Source organism: Pieris napi, chromosome 21 (assembly GCF_905475465.1).
Source record: "Pieris napi chromosome 21, ilPieNapi1.2, whole genome shotgun sequence".
Lineage (NCBI taxonomy): Eukaryota > Metazoa > Arthropoda > Insecta > Lepidoptera > Pieridae > Pieris > Pieris napi.
Window position 1 is genome coordinate 6,307,449 of NC_062254.1, and position 21,941 is coordinate 6,329,389.

Genomic DNA, 21,941 nt, shown 5'->3' on the forward strand with positions numbered 1-21,941 from the left:
TGCCATAATTCCAATGATGCAATAAAAATATGAAGCTCCAGTGAGATACTTCTTAAGATTTAGTCCATAGTACTCGTAAAGTTGCGTAGAAATGGAAACGCGTGCGCATCGCGGAGGTAATGTTTACACATTATTTATAGGTTTATGTTAGTTTTTAATTTTGTAACTTACACTCCTTGCTATGACAGTGAGCATACCAAAAATGTTATCTATTAAATGTGAACATCCACCATTGTATAGACAAATATTTTTTCAATCACCTTTCATTTATGATTGATATGTATTTTTTTATTTTCGAGAATGTTTAACCAAAATATATAATATCTTATCAAGATACATGATCTCTTACAAGGTAAGTATATTAGGTGTTTATGCCTTTGTGCCCTTCTTGTCTACGCATCAAGAAGAACATACTAAAGGGTTTTGGGTGTTCTCTTCATTTAAGATTTTTAAATAAAATTATATATATTTCGTCCACAATAATTATATATACGTATATAATATATATCTAATGATGATAACGAACTAAATAAATAATGGCATTGTAATATATGACAAAGAAGATGAATTCATTACAATTATGATAAATTAAGATAATCTAGTCATGAAAATGAAATTAATTTTACGATGTTTACGTTATATCAAACGACTTCCCGACAAATAATTGGCTAACCAAATGTTATTATTAGAAAGAAAATAGCATTAGAATTTTTTTGTATCTATATTTAAATATGTTATTATATAAAGAGATAATTTTATTCATATATTATAATTATTATTATATATATATATATATATATATATATATATATATATATACTATAAGTAAATGCGTTTTTCTAGCCTGCATCCAATAAAAACTCTTTTTAGCTGGAAAAATGTCTTTTGTCTTTTTAGAAATAGAAAATTTCGGCTTGACATGATTCGAAAACGTTTGATCTTTCCTCAAATTTGAATGTAAAAATGAATAAACCTCTACAATGCTCATTGTGTTTACGAATGATTCGCCTCCGCACCTTTATTTTTTGTATAGGTAATCATAAATTTAGGTCCAGAATGTTTACATTGAGAAACAAAATTAACTGAAAACCTATTTTATATTTATAAACATTGAGGTTAAAGTCTGTCTGTTTACATCATTCTTCTATTAGTAAGCAAAATACGGAAGAAAACGATATGTATGTATTTATTTTATTTGTGAGCTACCTTAAACATTAATTAAGAACTTGAATCTCTGGAAATATATCAGATTAATTGGAATGTAGAAGATGTCAAGACTTTAGAATGAAACGATGTTTTTATAACCTGTCCTTAGCTGGGTTTGACATTTAAAAAAAAGGCAATTTTTTTGGCTATTCCGTTGAAGTATAAGAACAACCAGTAGGCATTACAATAACTAGGTCTTGGGCTCAGATATCTGTATCTGTTTTGTGAAAATTTTCGTTCCTACCAGCAAGTAGGTGCACAGCTGTTTCTGATACTTGCTGTTGACTTTTAGGTCTTAGGCATGCCCTACGATGTTTACCAAATATTTTAACTTTGTTTATATAAATTTATGCTATAGATAAAAAAGGTTGAAAAAGGCTTTGGTAGAATAATATACAATCATTGGTAGATTGAAGTATCTTGATATATTTTCCTCAGTTAACACAAAATAAATCAATTCATTTTAATTACTGACATTATTCTACATTTTCTTAAATTTAAAATTTGCCATTACCCGAATATTGTTCAGAAAAACCCATAAACATTTTGTATTGGATTTTTTTATTTTTTTAATGTTTTGACAATGTTGTAATAGTTATTGTGCTAGTCGGGCCAGCGATAAATATAACAAAACAAAACCCATGAAAATCGGTGCGGTCCCCGAGTTATAAGTGTTTGAATGACCCAACTTTGTTTTATATATTAAGATGAGAATTACCTGAGCTTTCCGTAACTTGTCTTCAATAGCTGCAAATGCTATTTGTAATGCTTGATGTTCATCTCTTAAAACTTGATTAAGTCCTTGTAACTCTGTCATATTATTTTCATACATCTGAATTTCAGCCCGAAGTGATGCAATAAGAGCTGTGTTTTCTGAAATTCTAAATATTTGTCATATTATTGTTGAAGAAATTTTGTTTGTTTCGATGTCTGTCATTGAAATTTAAAAGATAGTAGTTAGAATGTATATATTATTAATTCTTATTTGAATCATGTTTAGTTTAGTGAAATTTTATTTGTATAAAACTATTTACACTAATTGTCTTAGGTTCCGTAAAATTTAAAAACTACAAATCCTATCCTGCTTATTTGTCACTTTTGTTTTTCTTTTGTACTGCAATTTGGATTTGAGATTCATGAACCTTAAGATAAGCTTTTAGTTTTTAATTCAGATTTTACTTATTTTATTTATTTGTTATTATGCAACAAAGTTTTAAAAAATAAATAATTGACTTTAATATTACAATATACATATTACGAACATAATAACTGACTCCATATATATTTGATATACAGGTAGTCAGTAAATATATGATTATGCTTTGCAAATGCAGTATAATGATTCATGTTTATTTTGTTTAAAGGCAATATTTAATATAAACTGTTCAGTAAATATATGCTCATCATCAACATATAACATCATCTATTAATGAATTTGATAACCAGTATCACTATTTAATTAAAAAAAACTAAATTAAATATATTTACTCTAAAGACCACTAGAAGGGAGATTCACTGTCAAGATATTGTGATTAGTATGAACACATATTAAATTTTTACACACTCATAGTTTGCACTAAATCTCAACTCTGAATCTCATGATTATATAAAAATCCAATACACAAGCCTTATAGATATTTATTCTCAAAGTACATTAAAATTATCAGCTATGAATATACACATGTCATTCATGGGATTGAGACTCGAAGAAAAGAATGTCAGGTAATCTTTCATTAAAAAAGAAAGTTAAGATGAAAACTTAATGTTCTAAAGGATAATTACAAATACATACATAATATCTTTAGCTTGTAAGTTCTTCTCTAAATCATGTACTTTAGCATTTAAGTTTATTATTTGTTGAGAACTCTCTCCTCGTCTCCTGTGTAATGATGTCAACTCTTCTTGCTGGCTTAATATTTTATGCTCTAGGGCTTGAATCTTTTCATTAACAACACCTATAAAATAGTTAAATGTAATTAAATATACTGGCTACCATAACTAATAATGTACTTGTATTAAACCGATTTTAAGATCCATCAATTCATTATGGAGTTATTAACACCACAATTTTGTTTACTGATCATAATATTTTTTAAATTTCTCTGTTTGTGCTTTAGATAAAGTTGTTATATCTATTTGATAATATAAAGTTATGAAATCAAGACTACAAACCTCCTCCAGAAGAAACACTTTCTGTGTTAGAATATCTTATTCTCTCATTGACTAAAGTCAGCTGTAAATTTTCATTTTTAAGTGTGTTTACATTATCAAATAACCTGCTTTCTGAAAAGATATAACAAATTATTATCAGGGAGCAGTTACCTTAAAGAAACTAGGAAACAAATCCAAGTAAGATCTATAGAGAAAGCTATATACCTTAATTGTTGTGTGTTGACTTTGATCCTTTGTTATGTATATTATAACATTTTAATAATCATTATAATGGAATAGTAAACAAATAGTTGTTTGAAAGGTTATGTTAATGTGTACTTACGAAATGTAAAAATATCCTGAAACGCACAAGTTTCCCTTTTGTTTCGAGCTCGTAGCTGATTTATTATATTATTTCTCCACTCGCCACCTTCCATTTTTTAAAACTTTAGAACTATGGTGCAGTTTTAAAGTATTTTATGTAATGTGTAAAACACACACAGTAACTTTATTATTAAATAGGATTATGAGTTTCAATCGAGGACATCTTAAGCAGGCAAAAGTACAATTAGTATGCATTAAATTAAAATAAATTCAAAAATTAATCAGTTCCCTTGTAGGTACGTAAATAAAGTTTAAATATCATTGACAGCTGTTATGACTTTTGTTATTAGTGTTTTGAAATTCTGATGTTTGACATTTGACAATTGACTTATATTTTGAGTACTTTTTACGAATTGTCAGGATTCGTAAAATAAGAAATAGCATAGAAGCTGTGCTAAAATAGCAAATAAAGAATGAAGATTTGTTCTACATATTCTTACGTTATCTTAATGCGTAAAAAGGTGATCAACCGTTGTTTACTTTTTTTCTCCGTATTTTAATTTACGTAGGTTGCCAGTGATTTGGTTTCCGGGATTGCAGCGTCATCTGTCGACAGTTTTTTATCGATAAAATAAAAACAATTGGTGCAACGGTTGGCCTTATGGCAATCTCTTCCAGGCAACCCAAATTAAAAGAAATCATAAAAATAAAATTGTAAAGAAGTACAAGAATTTGACATAAAATTTGAACTATTGCCATAAAAAAGTACAAGAATTGGAAGCTTATATTATACATACCAAGTTCATACCTATTATAAAGAATTATTAAAACAAAAAATGTTAAGAGAGTAAAAATCTTGTATCTTACACGTTATTCCTATTATGATTCAGTTTAGAGTATTTAGTTAAATTAGTACCTACCAATATTATTTATGTATTAATAATGTCTTCTAAAATTTAGTTTGATTCTTTTACAAGACTAAAGTTTTATCAAGATTTAGCAGGTGATTATTTTACAGCTCACATCATAATATAAATGTCAATAATCTGACATAGTTTTCAGAACCAACGTTTATAATTAGTTTTATATTCGTTTAAAAGACTTCTAGCTTCTCCCATAGTCTCTTATAATTTTTCTTGAAGAGTCTTGTTCAGCACGTAAATTCAATTCCTATGCAATCATATATATAATATATATATGTTACTGTAAAAGCTCGAACTACGGTTAATCTTAAGATTTAAGTGTAAGTCTTACCTTACAGAAATACTTACATTTACCGTACCGAGTTGGTAAATGTAAGTATTTCTGAAAATACGACGATTTTTTCGAGCTTTTACCATTCGAATTCAGTATATGCTAGGTTTTACCACTGTCAGCTGGTAGATGTTGGTTTTACGAATAAAACAATGAGTAATTCTTAATTATTTACTTTAATGAACTATTAGACAAAACAGGTACATAATATTATAAAGGTATCATATGATAGTAATAAGTACAAACTAATACCAACTTATTTAAATCATTTTGAAAAAAACACCTAACGTATATCTCTGAATATCTCAATCTCTATCAATAAATATAAAAAATATCTATCTAACTGAATCAGTAGTTCTCTATTTGGAATTTAACAACGAAATACAAACATAATGCTTACATAAGCTACTCATGTTTTGTTTTTCAACATTTACCGTGCCATTAATGTAAATCCTAAGATTTACCAACGGAATGGTGGTAAGAGTTCGAATCGCAACCCTTTTAGGACATTTACCATTAGGAATTGGTAGATCTTAGGTTTTACTGGAATATCTTAGGATTTACTGCAGTTCGAGCTTTTACAGTAACATATACATAATTCATACTAGTTTTCTGTTGCGGTGTTAATCTCATTATGAGGATATATTTTGAGGATTGATTATATTTATAATTTCTTTCCATACGATACAAGACAAAAGAGGCAAATGGAAAATTTCGTCGCCTTTCAACAATTCCTCATCAGGTCATCTTAACAATTACAGGTATTTTCAAATATAACAACGCTGAGGATGCATTTATTCGACGCTCGAGAGATACCTACGCTTGTTCATCGAAGAGATTAACTTTAATGATTCTACTGCCACTTAATCTCGTTAATCCTACAAGATTTCGTCATGCTATGCTTCTAGCTTCTAGTAATGAGACCTTTATGGTATGATTTTCGTTTTCGGGATTTTTTATTAAATCTGTTTATGTTCAATAGAGGTTACACGAGACATGATAAGTACTTATTAATTTCAATAAAAGACCAGAATTCATGTATATTATTTATTAATTCAGAACCTCTCAGCAGATTACCGCGCTTCTGAAACAAACAAATGAACCATGAGCATTTTATAAAAACAATTTAAGTCTTAATAAACAAAAGCTGTACCTGCTGATTCCGTATCGGACGACTTTCCTCGATTATGAAGCCTAGAATTTGCTGAAATAAATGAGTGTTATTAGTATAAGTACTGTAATTTAAAGTTTTGTGAGAATTGTTTGTAATATTTTTTCTTACGTTCAGGCTCAAATTCATCAGGATTAATGCCCTTAGTGCTTCTCAGTGCTCTGTCATCGGAATCTGCAATTTTGAAGACTATAAAGCTACCTTTGAAGTAACATTTAATACAATTTTCACAAGTGATGAATCTATTAATTTTACATTTATTTGTAAGAAATCTGAGGTGGTACTGTCAATTATATATTTTTATGTGTCTGTCATTGCAGACGTATTTTAGAGCCCTACGTAGGCCCTAGACTAAGGCCCCGCATTTGGGTAACGCGTGTTAAACGTATCTACACTAATATTACAAAGATTAAAGATTTAATTGATTGTTTGTTTTGTATAGGCTTCTTTAAGCTACTGGATGGATTGGAATAATTCGCTCACGATTAGAATCCTGCAATATCCCTGATAAAAATGGGCTATAGCGTTTTAAAAAAGTTAAGAATACATATTAAAACTTCGAAAAGTACCCAAACTGTGAAAAAATACCAATTAAAATTTCTATATCGCGTACACTGCGGAAACAACAATAGGGTAAAGTGATGTACATACTACAGTTTTATATTAAACATCTACATAACAGTCCGAGATACCATATGTTTATTACATATTTAATCAAATTCAGCCGAGCGATGACTGAGCGCTAGTAAACTATATGAGAATATATAGGACCTAGGATTTAATTATAGTAATTTTATGTTTAACGTTGCGTTAGACTAGTGGCTAAGCGTAAAAAAGAAGCTACGACCTAAGGGCCTTCGAACATACGGTTACAGATGAGCTCCACCATAATCACACACACAGCTCCACAATAATAAATTGTACCTGAACTTTGAACCGCATCAACTTCGGAATCCTTGTCTTCCTTTTCAACTTGTTTATTTTCTTCAGTCTCCGAGGAAGAACCATCAGCTCTTATTGAAATTATAGATTTATCTGATCGTCTTCCAAATTTTCTTAAATTAAAATCTGTGTAAAAATTAACGGATATACTAAAAATATGAGATACTTGGTCATTGACTTGGTATGTTCGTACATTGGTCGTCCAAAGAGAATTAGCTGTCCCTTTAACTGACATTCAAACGTTCTTCGATACGATTCTCGCATCTTCATCATCATCTTATTAACGCAGCTGAAGTCGCTACATGAGGTAATTTCATAAAGAAAGAAAATGGTACCTTCAAAATCACGTATCCGTACCGAGGGACTGCCATCAGCCCTTGGAATAAGGTCAAACCCTATTTTAAGATTAACTGAAAATAGGAAATTTGGATGTGACGACGCTTAATACTGATATTCTTTTTATAACTATGGTTTTTTTTTATTATATCTATTTTTTCAGGAACCATTTTTACACATTTACCTACCGGTAAATGCCCAGCACCCAATTTAAGAATATAAAGAAGTAATTATTTTAGCAGATACATAAACGGCATAGGAACTGAAAAATAAACGAGTGATGTTTGCAAAAAACAAAAGCGTTACTAACTTTTGTGATCTTCAAATGCTTCAGCAAATGCACAGGTGATCTAAAAAGGTTTTGTTATTATACGAAGAGTATGCATTTAAACAATTACAATATTTTCTAATAAACTCACCAACATAATAAGGAACATTTTAAAAATAATTTTCCGTTTTTCCAAATGCATATTTCCAAATAACTAACCGTCTTAACTAAATTTTTAAAAGAAAATAATCTATACGGTATGATTTTAATTTAGTGCAATAATTTTTTATCGTTATAATCGTGAACACAAACGTACACAATAACTAGACTGTGTCAACATGCATACAATCAATCTTTTTTCTGTCGTTTAAAGATATCCAATAATTGTTATTTTCAAAAAATATTAAGTCTAATCCTGCAAGGACTATACTTACTTATTACGTAACTAGCTTCAACACTTGACATTTTCTCATGTACTTACTAGCTGCCCCCGTTAACTTCGTTTCTCCTAAATGTAATTTTACTTAGCCTACTTTTTTAGTACATAACAATATGGAAAATTTTGCTATGCTACCCCAGTGACTGTTTAGTTTTCCGGAATGAAAACTTCTGTGATGTTTCTCTAAATAAACCTCAGAGTTCAAATTATAAGTTCTTAACTAACAAATAAAAAATAGGGGTTGATCGTAGAGGGTAGATGAAAATTATGGGTTGTATGTATTTTTGTATGCTGTATCATAAAAAAAAATAAAAACAAAAAAATTTTTCAAAAAAATAAAATATCAATTTTGAGGTGAGCATCCCTTATCACTTAGGGGTTTGAAAGATAGATATACCTAAGCCGATTCTCAGACTTATTCAATATGCATAAAAAAATTCATAAGAATCAGTCGAGCCGTTTCGGAGGAGTATGGGAACGAACATTGTGACACGAGAATTGTATATATTAGATTAGCAACGAAGTTGCATGTTCCTACGTTTCTCATTGCATTAGCTGTACAAAAATACTAATCGTTTCTTCGATTTACAAAAATCCATGTGAAGAGCTGCGAGATAAAGCCGAGATTCTGAAATTGCGGTTTAACGACTGAGAGGTTGCAAGAGGTACAAGGTACGGGCCTCAGAGGGATTTATGTCGGGTTCCCTGAAAAATAAATGTTTAAACCGTTCCTATATTTTTCCAAGTTTGCGCTGCATTCGTTTGAATTCTATAGCCTTCTTAAGATGTAGTAAAAATCGTTAGGAAAATCGTGTCAGGTTATTTAAAATCAAATCATCTAAATGCGGAATGGTGTAATTGAAATAACTACTACTATTCTAAAGATGATGTATACGATTTCATGATTTTTAACCGCTTAACCTACTTAATTAAATGATATTATATATATCTAGTTAGGCAAAGCTTTCAATAATTATTATAGCTGTGGTCGTAGGATTGCAGAAATGTATTTTAGTTGAGAACAGTTCCTAAACGGTGCATTTTTATTACATTTGGTTTTGTCAACCGTGTATATAAGCGACTAATGTAGCTAACAGAAGTCGCTAATAAATGGTAATGCACGCATAGAGTATGAAAACAAAGTAGACAGAAGTAAACCATTGAGTATTTACCAAAAGTTTGACCTCACTTCGTTTTGGTTTGTTGATTACTTTTTTTTCCAGATACATCCAGTCTATAGTCTTTGATGTTTGGTAACAAAACACTATCACCTGTGTAACGAAGATATTATGAATAGAAAAATGTTTGTCCTACAATGGATGGTTAAATTTTATGTAAATATTAATATATATAAATTACGCGTCACGTTGTTTGTCCGCTATGGACTCCTAAACTACCGAACCGATATCAATCAAATTTGCACACCGTGTGTAGTTTGATCCAACTTAAAAGATGGCATAGCTTACTTCTCAATTTATATAATATTTTGCAATATTATTTTATTGCAAAATATTTGTTTATTATTTGATAGTCACAATTCTAACAGATGGCGCTGTGTAGTACCAACGTTTCACATAAACTACAAATTAATGGCATAACCACCAAAAAGCATGGTGGCCCCCAGCCCCCATGACTGGTGTTCTCCTACCGTTTCCCTTGAATAGTTTGCTACTGTGTAATATAACAAAAACCTTAGCCACAGTAACGCTTGGCCGGTCTGCTAGTAAACTATAAATCAGTTTTTTATATAATTCATCGATTCTCGCATGTGACACAAATTTAGAAGGAATAATTCAATTACTTCAAATATTCACGACACGACAAAGAGTTAGAATTAATACCATCGACAAAAGTTTATTTTATAATCCTTTTTATTATTTTATACAACTTCGCCGTTCATTTTTTATTGCGAAAATGAACGTTACGCCACCTTTGAATTCGTCGAGTGCTTTGATCAACGTTAATTAGGAAAGCTTTTCCAGATTTCTCGCTTTTAAATTGGTTAAAAAAGCCGTGACGTAATGTCAAATTACAGTGATCTCAGCTACGAACGGCTCGGAAGCTCGGTAATTTTTTTAACGTTAATTTCATTGTTTCTGGAACAGCTCCCGTACGCTGTAACAGGCAATAGCGATGGCGATTCCGACTTCAATGATGTGTTTCTGTACCACGCTATTCTAATGCTGCGACATCAGCGCGGCCCTACAGAGTCGGAAAGAAGACCGTTATAACCATTAGAAGTTATTACCATTACCATAAACAATAGGTAAGCAAGTGCGTTGCTGGGCTCTGAGGATGAGATATTACGTTCTTTTGAGGGAGCCTAATTTGAAACAATCGAAAATACTTGACTGAGATATTTATTCGGAAATGAAGATACTATATTATTATGCTTTAGATATTTCAGTAACCAGTTTACCTGTACTAAAACATAGTTCACCAACATTCGTTTTATTTCTATATATTTGTAAGTAATATTTATTCCTATATCTAGGGGGTATTAATGGAATCCAATCATGTATACGAGCACGTTGCAGCCACATCTGTCTCTGACAGGAATTGTAAGCGTTTCCATTATTTTTTAACTTTTACTAGGCGCGTTATCATCAATACACGTCGATACAAATATATGTGGAACAATGTTAAAGTTATTGTTTTAACACAAATAATCTGAGCTATATTTCTTAAGTTCAGTGCGTATTTATTGGAATAGACTTCATGTAAGATTATTCATTATGAAGTTAGGTCCATTTTCTTATTCATATCTCAAGGCACAATCTTACCTTGAGCGCTTTTAAACATGCCAAACTTCATACAGAAAAAAATTAAGCTTCTTAAACTAGATTTAAGTTTGATTGAAGTTTTAGAATGAGGGCCCTCATTCTATGGGTTCACAGTTCATTCAATCATTACATACGATATTGTAGACTTGCTTTGGTTGCCATAGTTACCCCTTAGCGATACAGTGTCGGTAAGTAACTTGGTCAGATTTTGTCTAGTTAACGCATTGTACGGTTTCGGACAGCGAATCAATTCAGATACTGAATAAGTATCTTGAACGAAATTTTAGGAGTTTGTAACTCCCAATAGCTATTGCGATCCCGACTCTAAGTTAATGTTTTGGTACAGTACAAATATATGAAAAAAAGTCCCCGGAAAAACTAATGATATGTATTCTAAAGCCGAATTTACATTACGAAACTAGTGGCTCGGAATTAGTTTTATGACATAAATTTCATCAACAATTTCACGTGTAAATTTACAGTTTCATAATGCATGCATCGGTTTCGCGACACTGGATAAATTTCGTGCCATGCGCATATTTTTTGTAAAACTAATGTCACGCAACTACTTTCACGATGAAAACGCGACACGAAACTAGTGTCGCGAAAGCATTTGCACAGGGCAGACGTGTGTGTTTGAGTGCATCGTGCAGCTAAATGACCGCCAAAATGGTAAACCAACGTTGGTCAGTTGATAAAAATATAAAATTCATTAACGAATACCAGCGTAACGAGTGTCTTTGGGATCCAAAACACCCTCAATATAAAAATAGAGATGCTAGAGAGGCGGCCTACAAAATCCACCAACGTCTTTTCTTTCGAGATAACCTTTTTCGAATTTTATATATTAACATCTGTACCACGACGTTCTGCATCGCAAAATGAAGCTTTGATGTTGACAGAGCCATGTCGTTGGTGATACTGTTGATTTCACGACACTATTATTTTTTGTTAAAGTAGTTTCACACGTGCTGCAACTATTTTCATGAAACTCATTCCAACATGCATAACACTAGTTTCGTAATGTAAATTCGGCTTAAAGAAAGTCAAATTGTTTCGTAAGTAAATGTAATGCAATTTAAAGGTCTGGCCAAAGGAGTGGAGGTCACAAATAATTTTTTAAATAAAATAGAAAAGAAATTTCAGTCGAGTTTTATAATACTTATTTTAAAAAAAGCTTAAATAAATAATTTATTATTAAAATACTCAATTGTGGGGGCTCCTCTTTTGTGGAGGACTCGAGAGAGTAGCCGGGGTGCTGTCCCCTAAATCTGGCTGAGTAAAATGTTTGTGCTCCAGACAAATCCTACATTATATTATACAAAGACCTAATTCACAGAGCTATTGCGTGTGTTTAATGGTGGCCCCACAGGATTCTCTTGCTGGCTTGCAAAAGTAAACCAATTATTGTAAACACTATATTTGCACAAACCTAACCTTTAAAGATATAAGTGATATATTAATGTACTAATCAAAATATATTTTTTTCCTCCAAAACTTTGTTTCACTGACCATGTTACTACCAAGCGTCATCGTCGATTCTATTTAATCCTGACCGTTTCGTGTCACGTAACTGACGTATAAATTTAAATATTTTTAATTATGGTTTTGTAGCGACACCTACATTCTATGGCTACACTATGGCGATGACGTCATCCTCTGAAATCCGCTAACGAACTTATTCCGACAGCTGAGGATATATATATTATGACAACTTTTACGGGCCGGTCAGTCAGTGTTTGGACTGGTCGAAGATCCTCCTTTTCGTTTGGAGAAATTATTCACCATCCATCCTCCACAGATTCTTTTATAAATGAATACATATTTGTATGCTTTTTAAAGTCATGTATGTAGATACTACTTTCACGAAAACTATTTAAAGTCAAATAGCATATTCAGTTAAAATGAAACTACTATCTACCTGCTCCTTTTGATGTTGGTTAAAAAGGTTAAAGCTCTCAAAATCACAACAAATATTCCCAGTTTATAAAGGCACAAGATTTTAAGGAACAAATATTTGTGGTTGTAACCTCGCCGCACCTTTTACCTTAAGTATAATTAATTGAGATTACTTTTTCAAAGTAATTTTTAGGAGTTACCTACGGCCGTATTTAATTTTATTCTAAAGAAGATATTGTATTTTGGTAACGCATTAAAATCAAAGAAACCAATTATAATTATCTCAATTGAATTTCTCTGAAATGAATTCTTCATAGGATTACGGAGCTCCTTTGTTTTGAAATGATTGACAACGCCGTATTGTAACGGAAATAATATTAGTCATTCGTGAGAAGGAAATTATACTTAATTAATTTCTGAATTATTAAAGTAGTGTCGTTCTAGTGCCTGGAACGTAGTTTAAGTGTCAGACCCAAAACATTTCTATTTTTTATTAAATTTTAATATATATTAAATCATCTAATTAATATAACGCGTTCCTAATTGTTTGGGATATAAATGTAATTTGTATAAAACCGATATTCCAAGAATCGTCTGAGTGGGTCACAATAAAGAAACGTTGCTAATTAATTAAGGCTTGTCGTGTTTCCTTGTGTGGGTGGGGCTATTCTTTCTTAGCTTTGAAAGGGAAAAGAAAAGTTAGATTAAACGCCTATTGTCCCACCATTGTAGGATCAGCGCGGTATTAACTGGTAAGGGTGAGGCAATGTCATTACTTGAGATTAGATTCTAGACGTAACCATCTTTATTGTTTTATCTAAGTATACAATGCTGTTACTAGTCAGGAACTACTACTTCAAACTTAAAGTTATTAAAGTGTAACTTCTTTAGGCGCATGAGGGTAATTTTTTTACGTCACGTCACGAAGATGTGCAGCGCAGAATAGGTAGAGAGCGATTAGGACAGAGTGAGAAGGGCGAATTACCTTATAGAAATTCTATTTTTAAAATTAAAAGTTCGAAAAGAGAATTTATGAAATATTAGTATTTTATATTTTTTGCAAAATAATTTATTGAAATCTCAAATGACGAATTGTAAATTAAAATGCCACGTGTTTTTATTATCGTTTTTCGATAGTAAAAAATTAAATTTATTGTTTGTATTAATTTTCGACACTTAGTTTTAATGACAATTAAATTCATTACATTCTTAACCTATCTTCCTTTTTCCCTCACTCTAAGTCTCGGAAATCTAAAGTTTTAGATTTGTATAAATATAGTTCATATTTATTTAAAGACTTAAAAATTAGTTTGCCAAAGGTGATGAGATGTTTTTGTGTTGTATATTCCGTTAAATTTCTTGGTTTTTTTCTGGCCTGTGACTTCCAAGAACGATATAGACCGTGAAACCGATCCCAAAAGGAGGTTTTCTTCCGCGCGATTCTAATGTGGCGACATCAGCAATAATAAAAAACTTTATTCATAAGTTAGGTTATATAGGTTCTGACAAAATTGATGTGACGCTAGTCCTAGGGAAGCCCTGCGTTATGGGTGACTAGAGCTCTTCCGTTGTACATGATAGATGTTTTAATACAAGTCACAATAATATACAATCAATTTTTAGAAAAAGTAGTTATATCTTAATAAGATGGAAACCAGGAAAAAGAAACAGTGGTCCCTCACTTGCACTGTGGGCTTAAAGAACTTGGTTGACAAGATCCCCAGCATATAGAAAGATGGAGCCAGTAGGAGGAGGCCTTTACTCTTTAAGAGGGCCTTAGAAAGAAATATAGCTATTTTTGTATTAAATGTGTATCTTTTGTAATATTATTTTAATGAATAAAAAAGAGCTTAGTTCAATAATCTAAAATCGTTTTTTTTTAATTTAAGTAAGAGTTTGAGTTTTTTTTAATTTAATTTCAACTGCATGAGTGTAAGCGAATGCGAGTGCGTGTGTGTGATTGTGGCTAAGAGATATACATCATATTGAGGGGACTACATCAAACATGTATACAAAAGCGTTAGGATCGGTATTACTGTCGGTATTGGATGGTACAGAGTAATTACTTTACAGGGGGCGGCACCTATAGCATAAACAAATTCTAAAATTGATTAACAATATAAACCGATCAATTTTAGTATGGAAAACTTAAGAATAATAAGCACAAACACGTTTTGGAATAGAATATGTGTAGGTATTCTAAGTGTATGGAAAGTCTATTGTAAAGTTTGTGCTAAGACCGTTCGCGTCATTGAACTTAGTTTTTAACTAATGATTGCAAGTTATACTCACAATATTATTTTAATAAAGTTCAAATGAAAGAAAGAAATGAAAAAAAAAACTTTATTATACACAATATACAGGATATTTAGGTAAAATAAAGTGCACTAGCCCTCACACTAGGATTCCCTGTATTGTGGGCAGCCAGTCTAGTATAGTGTAAGTATAGTTTATATGAATTTAATTAAAATAGTATTGCAAGTATAGTAAGATTCAAAAACGAGACTTAGCGACTGTTGTCAAAATCCTATTAAAATAACGTATCTGATTCATAAAGATGACATCAACACCCAGGGACTGAATTACAAGTAGGCTAATAGATTTTAGCTTAGAGCGGCAAATATTAGGCAGGCGGAAAAATTGGGTAAAAATTTTTTTTCCTTAAAGGAATAGAGACAATAATTTATAAGTACATTATTAGGTTTCCTTTGATTATAGATATTCAAGATGACTATTTGATTTGAAAATCAAATCAAAATCTTTATTAAATGAATTAAAGAATTTGGTTTAATTTAATGTTATATATTTTATTTTGTAAATGCCAAATCTATAAAAATCCAATTTAGTATCATTCGATGAATTCAAAGCGTATCTCGAGATTCTGTCTATTAAAATTTGAAACTTCGTTCTACAGAATAAATTGCTTCTTGACATTTATTTCGCAATCTGGACACGCAAATAACAGTTACTTAAAAAGTTTATCAAATTGGATTTTTGGATTGAGTAATCTCGTATTAACTTTCGATGCTTGTTGTTTATTTACTCCCTTATTTATGAGTACTAAAGATTAAGTGTGGTGTAATGACTTCTAAAGTCCTAATAGCCCGATTTAAGTAATTTATTTATAAGTAAACTCACACCAATACATATACATATTATTAAAGAAAACACTTAGACAATATACAGAGCCAATATACAATTCAAGATTGGTCAATAAAATATACAAAAAAGGGAAAACATAAGTTAATTAAGTACCTGCTTACATAGAAAAACAAAAACTAAAATTAAAAATCATATTTTACATAAAACATGATATTGTCACTACTGCTAAATAAAATCAGGCCTGCAACTTCCTACAATATTACCTCACACCGTCTTTGATAAGGTGGCAAATGTTTACATCTTCATAAATTGTATAACAGTTAGTTAAAACCCGATACATTGAGGAATGAGGCAGATAATTCGTGTTCGTACGAGGCAATTTAGTTTATTTAAATTATACTGAGTGGTTGGCGTTTTTATTAAATAACTTCAGTATATCTTAGTAGTAAACAATTGATTAAACGCTCAATGCGATAACCAGATGTGTCATTTTACATATGAAGGAAGAAGGTGCTCTTTCTCCAATCTATAGGGAGGATTCTCGACCAGTCTAATCTTGGTCTGGCCCGAAACCCCCAATGACTAGTCGAGAAGTTCTATATATTCTTAGCGCCAGTAATAACTTTGTTAGAGTGTTTCAGGGTATGTAGACATCGCAGTGATTGAATTCATAGATTGTAGATGAATTAAGATTGTCGTTATATTATAAATTTTACTGTAAATAAATTGGACTTTTATTAAGTAATAATAAAAGTCAAATTTCATTTCAATCATAATATAATAATATGAGTTAAAAAATCATACAATTATTACATCTAATGTACCAAATGTATTTATGAGTTCTGTTACAAATAAAAATGCATTTATCAGCCGGAAGTATTGATATAATATTTGTGGATATTGTTACGACATACGGCTTATTAGCTTGTAAAGCTCCGTCTCTAGAATGAGACCGACCACTCCATTCTTTATTCAAATTCATTGCATTTCTATTTTATTTCACAGCCTTCATATTTCAAATCTATGAAATATAGCGGGAACATAATGGCTTCCAAATTTAAAATTAATAGCTAAAAGAAGAAAGTTTTTTGTATTTATGGCCAGACTTATTGTGATAACCGCTTGTGTTACGTTGTTATAAGCTTTCCACCAATTGCAATTAGTGTCAGATTCTGTAAAGCAATATAGTTATATTGTGTTGTTAGAAAATGTACTGTGTGGTTTCCGAGTGCTTGAATATCACGTTGCAGTCTTGCAAGAGGTATTGTTCCGTACTAATTTAATTGTTATTTAACATGTGGTAAATTGAATATATGTAATAGTATGTCTTATATACTAAGTATTTAACGAATATTATAAAAGAAAACGATGCGGTAACCCTCTAATGGAGCCAGCATCTTTCTGTTTATCACAAATAATTAATATTTCCAAGGCTATGGAGCTTCTGTGGCTTTTGGGAGTCGAAACATTCTAACAGTTTTTTTTCAACAACACAAAACATCATATGATCGTGACGCATCTAGACTAATAACAATTAATTGTTAAAATCCCCCTGTCGTTTCTGCCTATGCAGAACTCTCGTGATACGCGGCTGAAGCTTCGATTACCATATAAGCAGATATCCATGAAATTCAAACTGACAAGTCGTTTTTATATAGATAATTAAATTACCGTTAATAGGAGGGATTCATCTATGGATGATTTTGTTAAAATACAGCTACTAATCATCGAGTGACAGTACTTCTCTTAAACAGATCTCCTTTGTTTATCACTTGAAGACAATGAAACTCAAAGGTGTGCTTAAAGCGCTACTAAGCCTACTCGAGACCACTCCAAGCCCTTAATGTTAACGCATACTACTCTGCTATTAAGTGTACATGCGCTATCGCAATTCACAAATTGTCGCGATATTTTAGTAACATTTCCTGCAATAACAATTCGGATTTGTATCAGCCGATGAATAAATTATAAATACATTTAGGAGCGTACGTTTCGAACCATTTCTCTTCTTGCTCGGCTAGCCCATTTGCAGATCTCCAAAGCGTGCCATTACTCAGCAATAAATTGGCGTTTGCGACGTCATACATAAATTACATAAAGCACCGAAAACCAAGTTCCTTCGCAGTCAGTTTTTGCGTATTATACTTTGTTCTTGTATTACAGTGTCAGCTTGGTGTTAGCTTTTAATGTTTTAATAAATTTTTTAACAGTTTTGTGCTAAGAATCATGTGCTACTTTTGCTCATTCCGCTGTTTAATTACGAGGACCATCCCGGCGAAGTGTGATGGTCGTGTCGGAGTAGGGATTAGTATTGGGTATCAAGAAATTAAAAGGGGGAAAGCAAAATCAGATAGGGTTAAATCACCGGGGAAGGCGAGGGCCGTTAGTTTAGATTCCGACTAGGATATTGACCACCAGGAATAACCCATTTTCGCAAAACACCCCGAGCTGAGCTTTCCAGGCTTTTAGGCGAACAGTAAGAATACATTTAAAAAAAAGCACATTTAATATTGCAGTAAAACAGTTTATGTAAAACAGTGAAGTGAAAGAAGTGTATTATAGTTAATCAAGTAATTAATGGAGTGTATAAATTCATACCCTTCATCTAGCCTTCATTACCAGTTAATACGCGGTCCTCCAACTCTGTTGCCATAATTTTACAAGAACTAAATTCTAACATAGTGATCACAAATCTGATCTTGACGAAGATCTAATAGATAAAACGATAGTTCTAATAGCGACTCTTAACGCGCCATCAGCACGTGTACCTTAGAAATCGATGTCAGCAGTACTAAATTTTTTCTTTTTATTGGACAAGAAGGCAAATGTGCTCGTGGGTCACTTAAAGTGAGCAATTTCCCACCGTCCATGGATACCCGCAACACCGTAACTACCGGCCTTGTGTCTTTAAAGTACAAAAGTGATCGTTTATTTATTACTTATGTACTCCTACAGCTAACCTTAATTATATATATCGAAGATAGAGAGATTAGATATATCGGTCGTGGGCGTCAAGTGCATAGTTTATTAAAAATGTGCTTATTAAAAATTTACTGAGACCCCAGAGCAGTACCTAATGGTGTCAGCATTATAAGAATACTGCCACAGACACCGACCGTATTATGTAGATTAGAATTGTAAATAAATTATTGATAGAAAATGAAATGCTTCTAAATTTAAAAACAACGAGTCTTAGAAATATAACAAGAAGAGTACAGATTATATAAAGGTTAAAACATGGAAAAACAAAACAATAAAAAAGAAAATAGAACACCAAGAGTATCTTCTCTACTTTTTATTACAGTTCAATGTTTTGACTACCTGAAACGAATTAACATAAATTAGGAAATCCGTGACATTGTTGCCATTAAACCGACCTAATCTATTTTATAGATCTTTGGATTCATGTATTGTAAGATTTTAAGCTGGCTCAAGTCCGCTTTCCGGTTTATCGTTTCTCTAATTTTACAATTCTCTAATTTATTATTATTGGAATTATAAATCTTTAGCTAATTTAAACATATTTAAATGGCTATTACTATGTTTATAGGAAAAATAGAGTATGTTTTTCTGAATTGCTATTATTGTATATCAATAAAGGATCATGTATATTAAAGCCATATTTAACATTTGGTTGATCTCAGTTTCATCGTTTCGTAAGCATTAACCTAAATAAGCCTCGGAGCTGATCCGCTAAAAAAAATCCGATTTTTTTTGTATGAATCAGTAGATAAACGGAGGCTCACACGATATTAAGTGATGAACACTTACTCAGAGGCCTCGCAATTACGTCGCCGATACTAAAGAACTAATGAGGGAATTTGTTTCAAGAAAACATTACTTTGATTTCCTACAACCTTCAACTTTGTCACTTAATATCCTTATAGTGCCAAGTTAATTAAACTCAGGGTATAAAAAGGTACAACCCTCCGATGTCACTGCACACACAAATTAAGTGAAGATCGATTAATTACCTTGTATCGGAACAAAGCGCCAGAAATTCAACACGAGACGAACAAGATTTCTCTTGGCTCTTGTTAATCGGTTCAAATATTTAATTTCAATTATTTGTCTTCAAAGTTCGGTGCTATCTGTTAGTATATAAATAAGTTGCATAAGGCTAGGTACATAGAAGATGATGTATATAGGTGGTACATAAAATAATGACTATATTTATTTACTAGCTGGTGTCCGCGACTTCGTCTACGCTGGATTAAAATAATACTTGTCCAAAAGATATAGCGTGAAAGACATATTTTATAGAAGCTACTTTATCGAGAGCGACTGGCCATGTGTAATATCTTTTCAGAATCCCTATTAATTGCGCCAAAACTTGTAATACAGGTTCACTTTTTGGCAGAGTAATTTTTTTTCACAGTGGAGTCCGAAGTAAGCAAAAAGCTATGATTTGAAAAAAATGTATATCGTATAACTTAATATTATCTTCAATACACTCAATAAACAACTTTAAATAGTATGTCTAACGCAAGAACTCATCAGTACCAATCTAGTGGATATTATGAAAAAGATACAGGATGCAGATTTTTTCGAATTTTAATAAGAATTAGTAAAAAAAAGTCAATTTTCTTATAAAACGCAAAATAAATTATAACTCTGCAGGGGTAGGCTTAGAGACCTCTCGTACAACAATTTTTTGCAGCTGATGACCTCATCTATCCCCTATTTGCGTTTGATCCACTACTTTTTGGCCACCCTGTATAGTAACGTTAAGCTTATACCTATTGGATTGTAGAATGGTTACACTCTCTGTATAAGTCCATTAGAAATTAGTTGAATGAAAATAGTAATAAAATTATAAATTAAAATAAAGATGGGTTGATTATACGTGTTGAAAATTTGAATGACAAGATGAAAACAGGAAAAAGTATACAAACAAAACGGATATAGAAATCTGAGTCCCAGACCTTAAGGTGCCATTGGTAGTTTTGCTCTTGACCTGTAGACAATAAGCTTTCAAACATAGCTTTATTGCTTAAAAATCTGATTCAGTTATTTAAATAAAACCTAGATCGCTCTTTATAGTTATCTAAAAACTCCTTGCCAGCTATTATGGCATTCATATTTTTATTACATAAAGTCAAATAAAATGTATGTATGAGGGTATGTGATTAATAATTTAGGTCGGTACCTTAAACTGTCCATCCCAATTACGTACTCAAACCCCAAAAGGACGATCTTCGCTCGAATAATATCTTATATATAAAATTCTCGTGTCACAATGTTAGTCTGCATACTCCTCCGAAACGGCTTGACCGATTCCTCTGAAATTTGGTAAGCATATTGGGTAGGTCTGAGAATCGGCTAACATCTATTTTTCACACCCCTAAATAATAAGGGTGGTCCACCCCTCAATTTTTATTTTTATTTTTTAGACAAAATTTTTAATTTCTATTTTTTTATGATACAGCATTAAAAAATACATACAATCCCTAACTTTCACCCCTCTACGATCAACCCCTATTTTTTTATTATAAATGACATACATGGCGAAACGACGTTTGCCGGATCAGCTAGTTTCTTTTATAAATTATTCTTTTATTTATTTAGCCAATGTGGAAAGTAATGTTATGGTGACGTGAAATTTTGAAAGCAAAATGTTTAGTCCTTCTAGTACATTAATTTATAACTCGGACCTTAATCTGACGTAATCGTTGTTTTCTTCAATCCTGATAAAGGATGGTTCTTCTCCAAGAATCCTTATACCAAAAGCAGTTATATTTACTGGTGAGAGCGTCACAGACCTATCTGTTGGAATTGGTAATTATAATCTAGTATGAGCTATTTATTTGACGTGAATACCTATAAATTTGTTACAATACGGAGGAATTCAAAATACCTAATGGTAATTAAATCGAGGGAGACCATTTGGCGTTGTAGTTTCGAATCCATCCTTTACATCCAACATAAAATTATACTACTGAATAGCTAAAGGATCAAAGAATTGATAAAAATACGCAAGAGCAGTGGAGGTTATTATTCTGTGTCAGATTTGAAATGAATATAACTCTTGACTCGGAGAAGCTATGATATTTTAAAAGGGGTTTA

At 31.6% G+C, this 21,941-nt stretch overlaps 2 protein-coding genes across 4 annotated transcripts in view; both read right to left on the reverse strand.

Moving 5' to 3' along the window:
* Positions 1-3,996, reverse strand: part of LOC125060131 (autophagy-related protein 16-1) — a 170,077-nt gene extending 166,081 nt beyond the window's left edge. For both annotated transcript variants that reach the window (XM_047664871.1, XM_047664872.1), the window contains exons 1-4: positions 3,701-3,996; positions 3,379-3,489; positions 2,999-3,161; positions 1,925-2,087 (exon numbers count right to left, since the gene is read on the reverse strand). In XM_047664871.1, coding sequence (XP_047520827.1) covers positions 1,925-2,087; positions 2,999-3,161; positions 3,379-3,489; positions 3,701-3,794 — 531 coding nt within the window. In that variant the 5' untranslated portion in view covers positions 3,795-3,996. The remainder of the gene's footprint in view (positions 1-1,924; positions 2,088-2,998; positions 3,162-3,378; positions 3,490-3,700) is intronic.
* Positions 3,997-5,946: 1,950 nt separating this feature from the next.
* LOC125060466 lies at positions 5,947-8,040 on the reverse strand. Of its 2 annotated transcripts, XM_047665371.1 has the most exons (7): positions 7,804-8,026; positions 7,695-7,734; positions 7,384-7,458; positions 7,031-7,174; positions 6,218-6,280; positions 6,089-6,139; positions 5,948-6,019 (listed from the first exon to the last, which is right to left on the reverse strand). In XM_047665371.1, exons 1-7 carry the CDS (start codon positions 7,852-7,854, stop codon positions 6,009-6,011), a joined length of 435 nt encoding a protein of 144 aa, XP_047521327.1. In that variant the 5' UTR covers positions 7,855-8,026; the 3' UTR covers positions 5,948-6,008. The 2 variants fall into 2 exon arrangements, with proteins under 2 accessions (XP_047521328.1, XP_047521327.1); XM_047665372.1 differs by lacking the exon at positions 7,384-7,458 and having other exon boundaries at positions 5,947-6,019; positions 7,804-8,040.
* Positions 8,041-21,941: the final 13,901 nt, after the last annotated feature.